The sequence below is a fragment of the Gymnoscopelus braueri genome, assembly GCF_963280865.1.
Source record: "Gymnoscopelus braueri genome assembly, chromosome: 18".
Lineage (NCBI taxonomy): Eukaryota > Metazoa > Chordata > Actinopteri > Myctophiformes > Myctophidae > Gymnoscopelus > Gymnoscopelus braueri.
The window spans coordinates 19,279,593-19,299,133 of record NC_137618.1 but is presented as its reverse complement, the minus strand read 5'-3'; the positions used below and the strand labels follow the sequence as shown (position 1 = coordinate 19,299,133).

At 41.8% G+C, this 19,541-nt stretch overlaps 1 protein-coding gene across 1 annotated transcript in view; it reads left to right on the top strand.

The window, feature by feature from the left end:
• Positions 1–4,384: 4,384 nt before the first annotated feature.
• lats2 (large tumor suppressor kinase 2) overlaps positions 4,385–19,541 on the top strand; it is a 36,622-nt gene continuing 21,465 nt past the window's right edge. Inside the window, exons 1-2 of the mRNA XM_080412777.1 lie at positions 4,385–4,640; positions 16,178–16,979. Coding sequence (XP_080268903.1) covers positions 16,617–16,979 — 363 coding nt within the window. The 5' untranslated portion in view covers positions 4,385–4,640; positions 16,178–16,616. The remainder of the gene's footprint in view (positions 4,641–16,177; positions 16,980–19,541) is intronic.

Here is a 19,541-nt window from a genome sequence, read left to right as displayed (position 1 = left end):
CAATTTGGGACAAATTGTGTAAAGTAGCATGACATCATATAGAATCATAATATATCTCTGCTGTCCGGCAGAAACCAACTCCAAAATGTTCATTTTTCAGGAAATGACAAAAACAAAACAAAAAGTGGAGTTAGGAGGTTTTGTTCGTCATTGATAAGAACAGCTAAATGGATGGACCTCCAAGCTCACAATGAGGTTGGAGGTCAAAAGGGGGTGGAGCCTGGAGTCAACAAAACCAGCTACTCCACCCAGACTTTCGTGGATCCAATGGAGTCAGCTGGTTTTGTCAGAAGCGCTTTTTAATACTTTTAATTGGTTCAATATTTTTTTAATCAACACACAGACGTAAAGGGTGTTCAATAGCACTGATTTATGGAAAAGAATGCAAAAGCGGAAAAATGCAGTGCTGGTTTCTGCCGGACAGCAACGATATGCGTCTTTGGGTACTTAGAAAAGTGCAATATAAATTTAAGATATTATTATAATTGTTATTATATGATGTCTCTGTGTCCCATACAGAGACAGTATGCAGGTGCTGAGTGGACCCTGGGCTGACCTGGCTCTGCTCTTCAGACAGATAGACAGTCAGAAAGACAGCTCTCTACCTGTCTGTCTGTTAGTCCTGCTGCTGTTTCTGTCTGTCTGCCTCCTACTGGTACAACTGATTGTCTACCTCACATGGAAACTCAGAGAGGGTGGGCTCATGACTCCTGTCAATGTATTCACAAGATAAATGTGTAGATTACTGTACAGGCTTTGACATACCACTGCTGCACACTATAATACATGTCTGTATTCAGAGAAGCTTTGGGTAATAATGTCTCTTTACATTTAAACTTGACATTGTTCCACAGTTACCAGGCACTTCACTTAGAGCCACTTCAAAGTGCAAACAAACTTCTAGCGTTAGAAAATGTGTTTCCTGTCATGCCGAAAATAACTGACATACAAGCTCACAGCGCATTGCAGGGGCCCTCAATAATGAAGCACTAACCATGTAGAATGATGTCATTTCATTCTGTGTTGTTTTAGTCAAGTCACTTTTAACCACATCCTCTGTCAAACTTGGCCTTCCCTCTGTAGGCTTTCATTTCACAAAATACTGTTGACATGTTACCTCTAGTTTCTCTTCTACTCCAGTTAAAGGTAGGGTAAGTGATTTGCGTTGGTTAAAATAATTGTTAAATAGCTCTATATTCTGATAGTACTCATTGCTATAGAGTGTTTGTTCAGTATTAGGAGTCTCCTTGTCTCTCCACCTCTTTATTAAACAGAAAATGCATTTTCGTTTCAGTTTCAGTTTCATTTCCAATTTTATCCGACAGAGAACTCAATCAGGATATAGATTAAACAAGTGAAATTGGAAGTGATGACACTTAGAAATGAGCAGACAAAATTGGAACTGGAACTATACAAATTAAGCTTAAAAATGGGTACTTTCTCCTGATTGGCTGAGATTTTGACACCTACCGAAAAATGTATTTTCTGTTTATTAAAGAGCTGGAGACTCAGGGACATCTGTTACTGAAAAAAGCACTCTATAGCAATGATTACTATCAGAATATAGTATTTTAACCTTTTAACAAAATACTTTTTGTTTTAACCAAAAAATATCACTTACCCTACCTTTAATATAAACCACAATAAATACTTTAATATGACTTAAATGAATTAACAATTTAATTGAACTTAAAATGTGTCATGACTAACAAACTGTAAACACACCTACATATCTCCATTAATCTCCTCAGTCCTCATTGTCTTTCCTCTGTCTCTTAGTTGAAGCTCAGCTGTCAGACCTTTCACAGGAGAGAAGCACCACCATCTGGCCACTAAACAGAACGACACCCCCTAGACATAGAAATGGCACTGGGTGACAGTCACCCACATGACAGAACACACACAAGACACTTCATGAAGCTGCTACTTAAACTACTGGTGATGGTTGGTTGACTAAGGAAACCACGGAGAGAGATGTGTTGTTATAAAGAGGACCATAGCTTCTAATATTATTGGTGAAAACAGGGGTCTGATTTACCAAACCTAATTTGTTATTGAAGACACTTTTCCAGTTTTAATCTGTATAGCATCCAGCAGTGAGAATGTACTAGGGCTGGTAAATTAATATTTTAATTTTGAATATTCCTCGAATATGGGGGAAATATGTATATATATTTTCCATGCTTATTTGACAGGAACAATACAAAAAACAATGTATTATTGGATCCAAGCACTTGATACAACATTTTGTCCAATAAAAAAAAACACTGATCAGAAGTAGCCTATATTTCCGGGGGTACATGATACCCCCTTCTTCCCAGTCTAGATGTTATGCAAGCATTATTACATATAGGATGTAATGTGCCCATCAGTCCAATAGGTGGCAGTATTAAGCCTACTTTATACAGTGTAAGACTAGCCATGGCTGTGTGTAAATGCTGTCTGTCTGTCTGTCTGTCTGTCTGTCTATCTCTGTCTGTCTGTCTGTCTGTCTGTCAAGCAGTGAGGGTGTGGTCCACTCCTCTCACTTGTTCAACACAAAAAAAACTCGAACTCGAGTTTGAATTTAAATGTTTTTCATTCAATTATAAATGGTGGAAAATCAAAAGGGTCAGAGGTCAACGGTCAAAGTGGCAAAGTTGTTCCTCATAAGGGGAGCATATATGAAGTTTCAGGGCTGTAGCTTCAACAGGGAACAACAAAATAGGCTTGCACACTGACAAATGAACATTTAGGCTCTTTGGATGCAAAAAAGTATTTTACTTTACTTAACATGGTGAAGCAAAAGTGACATAGAGCGGACGTCCTCAAACCATCAACAACACTGAATGTAGGTTGCCCATGTTGGCTATAAGTAGGCAGTAGGCCTGTTAGAAGTAACCAATGGTAATGAAGCTGATCGAAGGCAATCACAGAGTGCCGCCAATCAGCCCATCACCACTGTTGAGGCCCAAGGGCCTGCATGAAAATGAACAAATAGACATAAATTACGTACATTTTGTCACGATGGATGTCTTATCATTATACATTGACATACCTCATACAGAGGGCCTCAAGGCCCTGAGGTACTTTTTAGATTGCAGACCTTCCCCTTTATCCACCTACAGAATTTCTTAATAATAAACATTGTGGCATTGCTACTTTAGGGCAAAACATCTGAGTACCACTTCTTGGGAGTGAATACATCTCAATCTCAAATTTTCTTCTGTTTACTTTAGAAAATGTCAATTTTTTATGTATTTAAAAATATATGTATTTAAAAATGCATTATTATTTTATCATTATTTTATTATATATGATAGGCTATATATTATAATGTGTTGTGTATTTTATTATAAACATTCTATTCATACATTTTATTTGATTAAATGTGTTTAGAGGAAACCACACCTACAAATAATGTGTCACATAACCTACTTGTTTTTAATCAGAGAATCAAACAAAAATGAAAAATGTATTACAATGTATTAATTTATCATAACTATTTTTAATGAATGATATACAATATATTGTAATTTAGTATGTTATATAACATTTTATGATAATAAAATTCTTACACACACACGGCTCATAATAACCAAATAATACAGTGGTTCTCAATCTCAACCTTATCAGGCCGTGACCCCCCCAAAATAATCATATTTGAACTGGGGACCCCCTCCCTGACAAACACTTTTTAGGAGTTGAGGCATTCAATTTAGTTTGACTCGGTACCACAGATAAATATTGGCGTTGTGAGCTTAGATTGGCTATTTTCAAAATGTTTGTCTCTTTCTTGATTTGACAATTTGGCCAATGTTTGACCAGTTTTTATAGTATAGTTTGTTGATTACCTTTGATGCAGTAATGCTCTTTTTCTTCTATTTTTTTTAGGTATTAAAAAGGTCTTAAAAGTCATTAAATTGTCACTTCACTGTCATCTGGGGACCCCCCAAAATCATGTGGCGACCCCCCCTGGGGTCCCGACCCACAGGTTGAGAACCACTGAAATAATACATTAGAGGAAGCCCCGCCCATAATGCGCTGACGTCACAGTGGTCCCTCCCGTGACCTCTGGAATGTGAACAATGCAGCAACTTTGTATCCAACTTTTTGTACTGGATTCACATCAAGCCCTCAGAACCGCAGTAGAACGGTGAAGCTGCCGTCGCTTGGTGGTCAAATCTGAGATTGCGGGACTTCTGCATTTAAAACGCTACTGCGCGTGCGTCCACCGTCTGAAACGCCAGTGCGCCTGCTCAATTGGCTCCAACGTTGGAGCCAATCCAGGAAGTACAGTAACTTCCGGGTGCTTCATGCGCTTGGGAGCAACTTTCATTGAAATGATTAGATGGGGGCGGGGCAGTCCGCCCTCTAGATATATTATAACTCTATGGTTCACATTCTAAAGCTGCAGGACTAGAAAATGGACGCGAGTTTTCACCATATTTACCCCGTAACGTCGCTCTCCCTCCAACTTGACTGAAGAAAGAAGGAATCGGATATATACATAAAAAAGAAAGTTTAACCCGAAAAAACAAGAAGGAAAAGAAAGAAGGAACGACTTTTTTTTCTGGAGGAGGGGATTTTTTTTTTTCCTTCTCTTTTCTAACTTTCCCGAATCTAAGACGTTTTTATTCTCATGCCATTTACATCACATGGTAAGTTTATGATCTCGTACCTCATATATGGTGTATATAAACTGTACATATGACTTGTTATCGGGGTGTAAAGTCATGTTAAGGGGGGTGTATTTCAGTGTTTGAAGCAAGGAATGTAAGTAAAAGAGACGGGAAAGCCTCAGGGTTGCCATGTCCGCTTATTATAAGCGACTTTGGGCTTCTTTTTCTGTAAAGTTGCTTGTAAATATTGGTAGTTGCGGGTTGCGTTTTTTCCTATTGTTGTTTAAACCAGTGGTTCTTAAACATTTTCATGTCAAGGACCACCAAATTGATATATATTTGTCTGCGGACTGAAAATATTTTTTGTAAGGATTTGTGTTAAAATATTCCACATTTGTCAAACAAATTCCAAGATTATTTTGAAAATAGCAGATCTATAAGGTGCGACGTGTTGTGAGCATGCAGATTGGCTATTCTCAAATATCCAGTGTATACAGTATATAGGTTTAAAGTGCTCATGATGTGTGCTTCTTTTGGGCTTGTTTTTATAGACCTGGTTGCTTGTTTCTCTCACAAAATCTGGCAACACTGGAAAGCCTCGGGTTTTCCAGTCCAACACAAACCAAGCTTTAGGACCATGGGGACCATTGCTTGGGTGTCGCTCGCTGGCCAAGAAAAGAACAGATCTACAAGCTAACAACGCGTCGCGGTGCGATGCGTTCTTAGCTTTGTAGATCTATTCATTTTTTTTGGTCAGCGACACCGCGGTCCGGCGGACTATACATTCTCTCTGCGTTGGAATGTCGGGACCAGGGTTGCCATGTCGGCTTATTATAAGCGACTTTGGGCTTGTTTTTTTGGTGAAGTTGCTTTTAAATATTGGTAGTTGCAGGTTGCGTTTTTTTGGGTCTAGTTTCTAAAGTGTAGTTGCTTATTTAGGCTTGCTTCCATTTTTTTAAATTATTTAAATAATAAAATATAATATTTTCATGAAAATGTTTTGTGCAAGGGAGCATTTGTGTTGTTATTCAAAAATAAGTTTGCCCTGAAACTAGCGTCATGTGAACCATGGCTAAAAAAAAATATTCCAAATATTCCACATTTTATTGTTAGAGTTTTTGTAGCCCTGAAACGTCATGTTAACCATGGCTAGAGTTTTTGATACTAGCAAATCTATTTTCAAATAGCCGATGCATAATAGGTTGAAAGTGCTCATGTGGCCTATTATAGTTGCTTCTTTTGGGCTTGTTTTGCTAGACCTGGTTGCTTATTTCTCTCACAAAATATGGCAACACTGGTCGGGACTGCTCCAGACCTCCTCCTCCAGCCTGCAGGCCCCAATCTGAGCCTTTACACTGTCTCATTTATTATGGGTTCTATGATAAAACAAATACTCCTTTTCCCTAGTAGGGCATCTCGTGTGTGTGTGTGTGTGTGTGTGTGTGTGTGTGTGTGTGTGTGTGTGTGTGTGTGTGTGTGTGTGTGTGTGTGTGTGTGTGTGTGTGTGTGTGTGTGTGTGTGTGTGTGTGTGTGTGTGTGTGTGTGTGTGTGTGTGTGTGTGTGTGTGTGTGTGTGAAAAGATGCCATTAATAAAATCATATCAAGAGAGGCTGATATGAACAACTTAAATCTGTGAGAACCCCATTCGATATTTTTTTCTTTCTTTTAATCTCAGGGACCCTAGTCCAAGAACATACAATTTTGGTCCAGAATTGCTTCACTGTGTATGTACTGTGTAGGTACATACAGAGGTAGCAGTGAAACTCTGATCAAAATAGACATTCCTTGTACCTTCTGTAGTTGTATTTAGCCTATACTTGTATGTAATTATGGTGAAGATTAACTATTAGAGCTGAGGACCTCCTGGAACGAGGACCCCTGGCCTGGGTGTCCACGGACCCTTTATTAAGATCCACTTAATTTAAATTAACCAGACAGATTACTTTGTCAACAGCCACACGCAAACACAACACAACACAACACAACACAACACAACACACTGTTCGGTTGTACCAGGCATGAATGGCTTCTTCTTTGTTATTATGCATGACTAAAAGGGAGAGAGAGAAAAACGCTCTTTGGAAAACAGAAATGGACTGAAAAGTGTGTGTCCATGATTTGTTGTGATTTTACCTTTGCCCATGCATAGATTAATTGTAGCTTGGCATTGCTGCAGCCATTGATGTGTTGTGCTCAGGTGTGAATCTAACACTCACAAGGTAACTTGACTGCCATTCATACAGGAGATGGCCTATGAAATACACACACATATATTGTCTAACGCCCTATTTTGTCGTATGTTGCACGAAAAATGGCAGATACAAACTCGATGTGACACGTTGTGAGCTTCTAGATCTAGGCTAGAGTTATTTTAGATTTTTTTGAAAAAACTAAACAAAACATTGGCCATTCCTGCTGTTGGCATTTCAGGACGTACCCTACCTCAGTGGTTCTCAACCTTTTCAGGCTGTGACCCCCCAAAATAATCATATTTTAACAGGGGACCTCCCAACCGCACTTGGAATCCAGGAGTTGAAGCGTTCAATTTAGTTTGACTCGGTTCTACAGATAAATATTGTGAATAGCAGATCTACAAGGTCTGCGAGGTGTTGTGAGCTGCGAGGCGTTGTGAGCTTGTAGATCGGCTATTTTCACCATTTTGATCTCTTTCTTATATTATTTGACAATTTGGCCAATGTTTGACCAGTTTTTATTGTATAGTTTGTTGATTACTTTTGATGTTCTTTGTTTTTTGAGGTATTAAAAGGTCTTAAAAGTCCTTAAATTGTCATTTCACTGTCATCTGGGGACCCCCCCCCCCAAAAAAAAAGAATCATGTGGGAACCCCCCTGGGGATCCTACCCACTGGTTGAGAACCACTGCCCTACCTGATAAGCACCACAAGCAGCACATGTTATGCCTTTGAAGGTGACTGACACCTTTGAATGTTGACCAGCACACCTGTTATGCAAACCAACATCACACCAGCATTTCTTTTCGAAGATGCTTTACATTCCAGTCGGTCTATTTTCCCCTTTGCGGCTTCACCTGTGAAACAATTTGTTCTATTATGATTCTGTCCCTGTCTGTGACACCACTTCAGAAAGAAAACCTGGAGGATGTTCAGGAGTGCAAAGAGAACAACAACAGTTTTATCATTGTGGGAAACCCTTGTTAAAGGTTATTTCAAGGCCTTCATGCTTTATTGAGGAAGTATAGTGAAAAGAGTCGTCTGCAAAGTGAGCAGTGAAACAAGATCTCAGATGGGAATTGAACCTACAGCGATGAGCTTGTGTGATCAGCGCATCAATTGGACAAGCAGCCCAGTCGCACAGGTTACCTCTAAATGCTGGCAGACTTAAGCTGTGGCTGCTTTGTTGTAATTAACCGGAAAAAGATCTACAAGCTCACAACGCGTCGCATTACGGCACGTTGAGCTTGTAGATTGGCTATTTCCGCTATAAAAAAAACTAAAACTATAATCGTTCATTAATCGTAATTAAACGTTTGAAAGAATTGTGATATTGATTTGAAGTCATATCGCCCAGCCCTACCTTGCTGTAATCTACTGCTGTGGTACAGTTGGTAACAGCAATAGAGCACCGAAGTCCTGACGTCACTCGTTCATCCCCAGGTTTGCGGAAGTAATTTCTCTATGGAGAATAACATTGGGTCATCTTAGAATCGTCTCATATAAGAATTGTGGTCCAAAAATAAACACCGCGTGTCGGCGTTATTGTCAGGGAGGAGGTTCTGTATAGTTTATGATAGTCAGTCACTTATATTTGATACAGTCTGTTTCTGGCGAAAATGTAACTAATTTGGCGGAAGTAACATTAGCGTTTTCTCACCGTCAGTTGATGCTTCATATCCATAAGAGTCAACCCGCCGTGGTCATTTGTTTATTTTTGGAACACGGTTCTTATTTGACGCGATATTAAATACGTCTATGGGATTCAGAACGGGGGTGGAAAACTGCGAACCAGGTAGACAAACAAAGGATGTGTAAATGACGTCAGACTTCGGCGTTCTATAAGTCGGAGGAGGTTCTCCTATAGACGAATCCACCAGAGCGCTGCCTGTAGCTGCGGTGTCACGGTGCGGAGCGGCTCCCGCTTGACACCGCAGTTATGATTGCCGCTCTGTGGATTCGTCTATACTCTCACAATGAAGTTGCTTTGTAGAATGTAGGGCTGCAAACTATCAGTTAGATTCTTAGCCTTGTTCTGTTGATTACTTTTTAGATTAATTGAATAGCGTGTTTTTTGTTATACTTTAAAAAAATATATATCAACAAATCAACGCTAATAAATTGATTAATCAGATCAACAGCTTAAGCCCTATTTACTTTATCGTACAGCTGTGTTGCACAAAATATTGAGAGTAGCTGATTTACAAGTGACACACTGTGAGCTTGTTGATGAGCTATTTTGCTATTTTTTATTATCGATTAGATCGATTAGTTAGTTTGAACTGTTGCAGCCCTAGTAAAATGTGAAAGTGGTTAGTGAATTTGAGGATACACTTCGGGACAAATAAGTAGGCCTAATTTTCTTAGAGGGTAAAGCCCAATTTAGCCTATACCTATATACCTAGTAGTATGACCTGTAACTCGCCAAATAGAGCTCATCTACACCCTCACACGATGGAGTAATCTGTATGTATAAATTAAACTTGAGGGTTTAAGTTACACTTCTGTTATTGAGGGCTGGAAATCTTCAAAAGAAGATCAGTAAGTATAGAAATAAGTGCAGGTATGTGAGGGAGCATGCCACAAAAGCAGAATTACGAAACATTTCCTAGCAAAGAGCTTGTGTGTGGTTGTGTGTGTGGATGCCTTCCCATTTTAGACTACATATGTATTTTATTCCGTGTATTTTAGTCGTCGGCTGCCCCATGATGCAATGGCTGGTATGGTTTAACTTGTACTTACTTGTGGAATGGAATGCTCTCTGGTCAGACGCAGTGCTCCAAGCATCCAGCTACCAGAATCAAGGCAGACACCCATGGAGTTCAGAGTCAGTGTTGTAGAGGGTCTCACATCACACAGGGCTCCAACTGACTCCACATTTTGCACACATATTGCTCAGTGCTCTGGCTATTGGGATAGCTGCTTCCCGCACCGTTAATGTACTTGCACGATGTACAGTTGTACCCCAGCGCCGGAAGTACATCGCATCATAATGCGATATACGTCACATTTTTGCAGTTTACACAGCGCATGTGTGGATAGACTCTTTCCCAGTAAAAACAGCAACATCATAACACGGCCGGCAGCCTACAAACATTTCACTTAAATGTCAGAGCTGAAATCGACATGTAAATATGAGATAAATGCATTAATGTGTAACTGAAATCAATCCAAGAGATCGCCGAGAGTTAGACAAACTGGCTAATAGTAAGCTAATAATTTTGCACTTATCTGTTTGCAGTCAATCGTGGTAATGTCCGTGCTCTAGTGATGTGCGGGTCGGGTTTTTTCATGACCCGCCCCGCCCCAACCCGCCACGGAACCCAACCCGCCTCAAACCGCCCCGCGAACCCATATATAAATCTATGGCTCAACCCGCCCCGCTTGTAACACCATACAATTTCCGGGGCCGTGACAAAGCCATTGAGTGCGAACCTGCTCAACAAAAAGACTTTCAATACATTATAAAAGAAATATGATATTTTTGCCAAATTGCCCAACCCTATGAATAGTTATATCAGCATGCCCATATATGGGCAATTGGGCATATACTGATGACATCAGGTATCTCCATATATGGGAATAAAAGAGACAAGGACTGACAGACACAGATCTCCATATATGGGCATCAGTCAGATCGGCAGTGTGACGTAGGTGTGAGGGTAGCGTAGCGGCCCGAACTTCTAGTCGCAAGAATGGAAGCCCAGGCAACCCATCTCATGGTTTGGGCAACAGTGTTTTTGTGGAGCTTGATGCACCCCCCCACACACACACACCACCCCTCCCAAAAATCTGTTTGTCTCTGAAAAAGTCTAATCTGCAACAAACAGTGAGGGCTGTGTCCTTGTTGAGAAACGCCCCAGAGGAGATGGGACGATGGAGTCTGCTACCGATCGTCTTATTTAGACAGGAGGATCTAAGACATGTTGGCTTCTTGAGTCCCAGTTAGTTCAAAGGCTTCCTAAATTGTCTACCTGGGTCTGGGTGTCATGAGCCCATTCTTATACTGCCTGCACCCATTGGGCATTCAGCACAGATAGATAGACCTTTATTGACCCCGCAGGGGAAATTCAGTTGTCATGGCAGTACCGCAGTTAAGAAACACAGTTCAGATACAGAAAAAAAACAAGATACAGCCAAGAGTAAAAGCATAAAAAAAACAAGTGATACTGTATGAGGCTGTATTGAGCTGTAGAGTGTGAAACAATTGTAACTAGACTAGTCGCAATTCTGGGAAATTGCAAAGTGTGGTTGCGCCGACGCCGGTCGCGGCCGCCGGGACTCGAGGAATACGCCTGGAGGAATACCGTCGGAGGCCGCGCGACGTGCGATTCGAATTCGGGAATTCGTGACACGTGACGTTTTGATTTGAGGAAATAGGCCCCTCACACTAAAGAAACAAGCCCCTCCCACAAATGTAGCAGGCCAATGACATCATCATGTCACTCCTGAGATCACTTGCTTTTCTTTTTGAGAGAACTGATCCCTCCAAAAATCATGTTTTTGTGTCAAACGGTTACATGTTGCGCATTTGTGGCGCCCCCTATGGATCAAAGTGGAAATACTTTTGGGGATTTGTTGAGTAAACCATCCTCGACATGAGATTCAAATTTGGGATTGACTAGACGTTTCGTTCGCGTTTTTTGTAAAACAGGCCCCTCCCGCTAACTTTGGAATCCAATTACGGCCGAACGGTATGGACTATCAAAATTCCGCTTGGATATAGATCATGGATCCATAGATCATGTGTACCGATTTTTGTGAGATTTGGACAAAATCTGTAGGAGGAGGAGCTAAAAGTGTGTTTTGAAGAAAATTCAAAATTGTGGAAAATCTATCCAGACGGAAATGGGCGTGGCCTATATGGGGAATTGCGTCGTGACCCAAGGAATCCAGGGGGGGGGAAAAACGTTTTTTATTCTACGACCTACGGTTCAAGAGTTATAGGCCAAAAGGTAAAGTGGGCTGTTATAGTGCCACCATGTGGCCGACTGGTGTGATCCTTTTTTTTAATAATTTTGCAATAAACTATTAACCTCCCCTCCAAGTCTTGTAACTGTAGCCCTTACGGTTTCCGAGAAAAAAATACTTGAATGGGAGTTTTTGCAATTCCCATTAAAGTGGATGGGGAAATTTAATGCACTAATAAATCAATATAAAAAAATCTATCCAGACGCAAATGGGCGTGGCCTATATGGGGAGTTGCGTCATGACCCAAGGAATCTAGGGGGAAAATGATTTTTATTTTACGACCTACGGTTCAAGAGTTGTAGGCCGAAACGTAAAGTGGGCTGTTATAGCGCCACCATGAGGCCAGTTGGTGTAATTATTTTTTAGATAATTTTGCACTGGACTATGAACCTCCCCTCCAAGTCTTGTAACTCTAGTCCTTACGGTTTCTGAGAAAAAAATACTTGAATTTGAGTTTTTTCATTTTCCCATTAAAGTGGATGGGGAAATTTAATGCACTAATAAATCAATATCAATTAAACTGTGTAACCAATCTCTGAATGATAGCCATGGATTCACGGTGAGGCCGGTGATTTTGACATATGGCACAAAATTGGGGGAAAAAAACTGGGAGGAGATGCGCGGCAAAATAAAGTTTATCTAGAATAAAGTCGGTAGAGTACTATAGTCTGGTTGCCCATTCGGGCAACCACACTAATGAGGCATGTCACTCTGTCTCACCAGAGGGTGCAGAAAACATCAGAACTCACTTTGGCTGAACACCCCAAATGAAAGCAGGATTTAATTTTGTATACTGTCCACCGTGGTTGATATTAGGGCTGCAACTAACTACCCTTTATTTTCTTTGCGATTATTCTATCGATTACTTTTTCGATTAATCGAATTTTTTTTATAATATAATGTTTTTAATCCGTTGGCCACACCCAATATTTTACAAGACAATTAGAATTCCAGTTAGCACGTGACTGTCAAACAATGGTTGGTTTGTTGCCAAAATGGCAGCAGGTAGTGTAGACACACTTAACAGCCACAGCCCAAATCGACAAGCATTTGGTTGGTATCTAGTGGTTATTTCCCACCCTGGTAGGAAACCAGAATGCTGCTTGGGATTCAACATTGAAGACCAAACATTTGTCCATCTGCCAAAGTGGAAACTTCCCTTGTCTGATGGAGAGAGGCAGATATTTGAAGCTTACAAGATCTCAACCAAGGGTTACTTAGATTATTGAAGTAAAAATGTACCTTTGAATTAAGTATTTAGTTAATTGCTCTGAATAGCAATTAACTAATTGGCATTGCTGCAGCCAGCCATGTGTTATAATAGTTATAAATAGATTATAACTCAGCAAAGTTTTGCACATGTTGAAAATAGCTGATCTACAAGCTCACAAAGGGTTGTAACGTGCCACATTGTGAACTTTATAGATTGCCTATTTTCACAGCACTGTCATACGATGAAGTATAGAATAGGGCTTTTAAGTGGTTAAAACTTTGGAGGATGGTGGAGGAATGAAATGTTATTTCCCTTTCCCACTTTCCACCTAATATCCTACTGGGGGAAACGTTGAGTAATGTTATACTATACTCTGTTTCACATCAAAGATGCATTGTTCAGCAATGGACTGTAGCTTGGCTTCTGGAATTCATCATACATAGTTTAGCCTACTGCATTTGTTCTTGCAGTAAGTTGCACAGATACTAAAAGTGGCCATTGATTACCCACTCAAAGTTGTTGACATAAAGCCTCTCTGTGTTCCGGGGCATTCTGTTTAGCCCAGCAGGTTACAGGCACATGCCTCAATCATGTTTATACTGCAAGTAAAAAAAAGCCTGTAACAATCCTAATATCATCCCCAGGGTAATTTTACCTTCTCTCTCTCTCTCTCTCTGTTTGTCTGTCTATCTATCTGTCTGTCTGTCTGTCTCTCCCTCTCTCTTTCTCTCGCTGTCTCTCATTTTTCTATATTTCTTCTCATTCGCCTTCATACCATTTAGGGCTCAACGATTTTTTTATTGAACAAATCTGGATGTATCTTATGTACCTTAAATCATATATAATTTCACAAGATATATACAGATCTGCATATATCTAACTATAAGGCAGTTGTGCAATACTCTCGTTGACTTAGCATGACACCTCAGTGAACATAGAATGTGACAGCAAGAAAAGTTATAGATAGATAGATAGATAGATAGATAGATAGATAGATAAGGCAGCACAGCAGTTAGAGTTCCAAAGGTACAGATACAGAGTAAGGAAAGTACTGTCGGTTAAAGTAATACATAGGCAAGAAATAACAATAAGAAGCACCAACAATAAAGAACAACAGTATACAAAAGAAAAAACAAGTTAGCAAGTCATTAAACCATGGTATTATTTTTCAGATGGACTTTTCTTTCCAGATCAGTCCTGAAAAACGTGAACGATGCTAGGTTTAGTTTTCTCTGAAGTTAAAGTATTTTATTACAGTGTGACAATTTGCCTTAAGGTCATTACACACCGGCGATTATGCGAACATACGCAAAATTCGGACTCGTTCCGAATAAATAAAAGACGCTTTTTCGCTTCGCTTTTTCGCTCCGTAGAAGCTTGCATTGACTTTATAAGGTTTTAAAAAATATATTATTCGCATGAAAAAATCGCCCCCGGTGTGTAAGGAGCTTTAGTGTGCACATGTGCACGAGCACTATTGCACATCATGTGTGCATTGCGATGTCGATGCTGCAACGATATATTTTGCAGCCCTAGTCCCATACAATAAAGCATAAAAATTCCACCAAATTAATCTGGAAAATGAGGTAAAACAAACTCCGACTAGCCAGATATCACTGTTGCACTGTGGGTGCGTGTGAGCGAGCGAGTGCTGGCCTCCATGTGAGGACAGAGAGGATGGGGACATGTAGCTGTGTTCCAGGCCGCCCTGCCCTGCCTGGAGAGCGAGTGGTGCTGCTAGCTTGCGTTGCCATTGCCAAGGCAGAATGCGGAGTATGTTCCTCCAGATAAAATGCTCAGGCAGCGTTTGACATGTCTGGTTTCACACTGACCGGCTGACGTAGGTAGAGAGCTAGCTTGTTTGACCCCCACCACCACCTACCCATTCCATTAGAACAAGGCCATGCATTCTTACATTTTTATGCCCTTTTTCCCACATTATTGTATGCACCAGAAAGATGTTATAGGTTTGTGGAGATTTATCAGCTGTACATACATACATGCATACATACATACATACATACATACATACATACCTTGTTGACCACCGTGGATGTATATGTAGATGACATTCACCGTGGAAGTGGCCAATGTTTAGCTCTATTATAGATTCTATATGATTGAATTTGTGCTCATTAAATGATTGTGTCATGAAGGGCAGAAAGTAATTTCTTTTATAATTAATATTTATTTGTTCTATTGCCACAAAACCCCCCCCAAAACATCGGTATGGGCCCAGAATGTCCCAGTGCATTTATTCAATGTATCATTGACAATCACAATCTGATCAAACAATCAAATTGAATGTGGACGCAGGAGTGAAACGAGACTGGCATGGTCTCTGCAGATTCTGTCGCTAAAGACAGGACAGAACAAGAGAACAATGTGGTGGAACAGAGCATAGATGGCTGCATTGGAGCCTTCTGTTTGACCTTGAGGGGCTGATTAATGTACCTTATTTGGACTCAGGAAGCCCCTATTCTGCACCCGTCAGCTGAACCATGTTTGTTGACTGTAGCTTGAACCAGCAGGTTGACACGTCCGTCGTCCTTAAAGGGATACTTCACTCTCGGGCCGGGGACACATTTTAAAAAAATATTAAAAATAAATGAAAAAAGTTATGGAAAATTCATGGCCCCCTCACACATTAGTAGGACACTGCGTGTCGTGAGGGGGCCATGAATTTTCCATAACTTTTTTCATTTATTTTTAATATTTTTTTTAAATGTGTCCCCGGCCCGAGAGTGAAGTATCCCTTTAAGTTTGGGGCGCGGGGGGGTTACGGACATTAATCTAAAATACATTCCTGTTTTCCCAAATTATTCCTGTTGTTTTTTCTGCTGTCCTGAATCAATTCTGGGTCTCAGCTACAATTAAATGTCAATGTTATATTGTCTTGGGCTGAGCGCCTCCTTTACCACTTAATACTTTGTCGTCTGATGAATAGCGAAAATAATCGATCTACAAGCTCTCAACGTGCCACATTGCAACCTGTTGTAAGCTTGTAGATTTTCGCTAGTTATGAACATTTGTGACACATTTTTCCCCATAATGACAGGCAAAATAGGGATGCCAGGTTGAAAGTAGTCAAATGAAGCACAAGCCTAGTAATGATAAAAAACAAGCTGTTGAGAGCCTGTATGACCACAATCACCGCATGCAAACCTGCAGCTTTTAACCTGCTATCTCCATCTTCCACAGGAGCGGGCTGGAAGCGTCATCATGGCTTGGGGCCACGGGGCCCCCGTAACCCCCCGCACGAGGGGGAATGTGAGCCCTGAAAAGCACACCATGGGACACCTGTAGTGCTCCTATCATCAGGGAGAGAGAATCAGGGAGACACGACCTGCACGCCGACACGAGGGGGCCAGGGGAGGCTCGGAGAAGGACTCCCAAATCTCAAGATCCATTCAACTGCAGACTGTTATCTATCCGGGTCAGACAGGTCTGCAGGGAGCGTCATAGAGTGGGAAAGAAGAAGGGCGTGTCACTTGGTGTGTGTGTGTGTGTGTGTGTGTGTGTGTGTGAGAGAGAGAGAGTGTGAAAGTGTGTGTGTGTGTTTGCCTTGGCCCCCCTTGGCGTAGACACACACACACAAGCACGCACACACGGCGCTCTTGTCGGGGCCAGAGGAGGCGCCATGAGGCCCAAGACGTTCCCGGCTGCCCCGTACGTGGGCAACACGCGCCAGCGTCTCCAGGAGATCAAAGAAGGGCTTAAGCAGCCGGCCAAGCTGGTGAGCCAAGCTCTCCTCGGGGGCAGCTCCCGGAGCGAGGGGGGACGAACGGCCGACTGCAAGGGAGGCAAGGAGGCGGCAAGCAGGCAGCAGCAGCTTCGACCACCCCAAAAGTTTAACAACTACCAGAATGCCCTGCGGGAGATCCGCAAGTCCCTCATGCCATTCGCCAACGAGTCGGGCCCCTCGTCCTCGGGCCACCCGGCAGGGGTCGGGGAGGTCAACCGGCAGATGCTACAGGAGCTGGTCAACGCCGGGTGTGACCAGGTGAGAAAAAAGAGTGTGTGTGTGTGTGTGTGTGTGTGTGTGTGTGTGTGTGATGGGAATTTAAGTGTGCATTTATAGGTAATGTTACAATATGTGACAGTGCGCTCCAGTGAGTTTATGTTCTTTCCCGTATGAATCTATGTGGACTGTGGAGTCTAGGGGTTCTAATCGTCTGTGATGTGTCAAGGGAGGGCAATCTCTGCACAAGTGACTCCTACAGGCTGGGGGGTGTTGAACAGTGGGGGTTGTTAAACTGGAGAAGTGGGATGGAGACGCTATGTCCTCCCGGTGGGGTCTTACCAGGTCAGCCAGTAGAGTTCAATAGAAGTGGGAAAACCAACATTTGTGGGGAAGGCTAATACGTTCTGTGCATAACTGTAGTCTCAGGTGTCCATTTGAACCGGAAACACAAGTAAAGGTGAAGGGCAGGAATTTCATGGAGTTATACTGTGTATCTAAAATGAAATCATTCTTATCCCTTAACCCGGGAAACCGGGAAAGTATCTGTAGATTTTTTTTTACTCTAACAAGTGGCCTTGTCCTTAAAACGATGAAAATTCCGGGCCTGTCAAGGTGTCTACTGCTGAGCCAATCAAATAAAGCTATGGAAAAATGAACCAGAACAGGAAACACAACTTCAAGCTTACAATTTGTAGATCAGCCATTTCTGCTATTTTTGGAAATAAAAAAGTATAGTAAGTGTTTAATCATACTAATCTATTTCAGCGATTTTAAGAAGAATCGAAGACTTTTTTGTTCGTGGCGATTCGTTGATATATAAGGAAAAGAATGATATAAAAAACCTTGCTTTTCCTTGCCCAGCCTGTGTATCCACATGGAGCTGAGAGTGTGTATGCACATCACGGAGCTCAGATGGATGGAGTGGAGCTGGTCATGGTTGTGTAAGCACACCCAGGCTATCTGGCCATTGGTGGCTGGCATAACTACCGAGGAATTTTTTAATGAAGGCCCTGAGCGCCATATGGTCTCACAATGCAATACAATACAACCGCTCCCTGCCAAGTGTGTACAGCAGCGCAACAGTTACATAACGCAGGGCCCAAAAAACGCTCACATGTTGAAATATCACACAGACCGTCTTCACGACCTGCTGTGAGGCATTTCCTCTCCTTTCATCCACATTGATTTGAGATATTTCACGGATGATCTTAATCTAATCCTGAGTCAGTCACAGTGAGTGAGCCAGTTGGGCGTTGTTGACTTGCTCAAAGGGGACTTTGACGGAACATATGAGGACCTTTTCCTTCTGGGGAGCATCAATCATTTTGACCACTTGGCCACTCTTGTCGTTTTGGGAATGTGCATGCTGTCATACCATCTTTTAACCACTTAAGCCCTGTATACTTCGAATGATAAATAGCAGAATTAACCAATCGACAAGCTTGCTATTTCCGCTATTTTTTTGATACAAAATAAAATAAATTGAAATGTATGAGGTTGTAGATCTGCTATTTTTGCTGAATGTTCGCTCCCCCAAGGGTTAGGATTCAAGCTAGGGATCAATAGACTGTGTGCATGATAGTAGTGTGCCAATCGAATGAAGCTATGGGAAACTGATCTGGAACAGGAAATGGATATGCCACATTCTGGAATAGGGAACTACAATTCGAGTCTATTGTATCCGTAACTCTGAGATTATACATGAGTCTACACATTACATGTGTAGACTCAGAGTTGAATTAACACTTCAGGATATTATAGTAAAATAGCGTTTAGTAATTCTTAAAATCTTGAGTGATAAAAAAAAAAGGGGGCAGTACTAACTGGATGCTGCTGGTTGATATTAAAGGGCTTGTGTACGTCAGCGGTTAAGTTCTGGAGGGCTGGCCCGTGGCCCGGGGACACACAGGCCCTGTGACAGGCTCTGGCATGTGAAACATGCTGTGCTCAGGCCCATGCACAACACTACCCAGAAATCCTTCCCCTTTCTCCTACTCAGTCTCAGCCTCCGCTTCAGAGCTGGAGAGAGAGGTTACACACACACACACACAGACACACACACACACACACACACACACACACACACACACACACACACACACACACACACACACACACACACACACACACACACACACACACACACACACACACACACACACACACACACACACACACACACACACACACACACACACACACACACACACACACAGAGAGTTCGTTCCAGGGAGGGATAACCGCTTCAAATTGATTTAACTTCTGCCACGGGGGGGGGGGGGGGGGTGTTTGGATGCTAGTAGTCGGATGGATGCGTGTTCGTCAGTGTGTGTTTGTGGTTGAATGCTGGCAGTCAGATGGATGTGAGGTCGCTGGTCTTTGCGATGGTTAACGAATAAGTTAACGGAGAAAACGTCACTAGTACTGTTTGATGATAGCCTGACACTGCCAGGTTTGTTCGATCTTCTCTCAACGTCTTCCCCGCTATGCAAAATATGCATGAATAATGACCTCGAATGACGTTCTCTGCAATACTGTTTACAAAAGGGACACGGTACATACGTTTTCAACTAGCTTTGCGGTGATTTTCCTCTTACATAA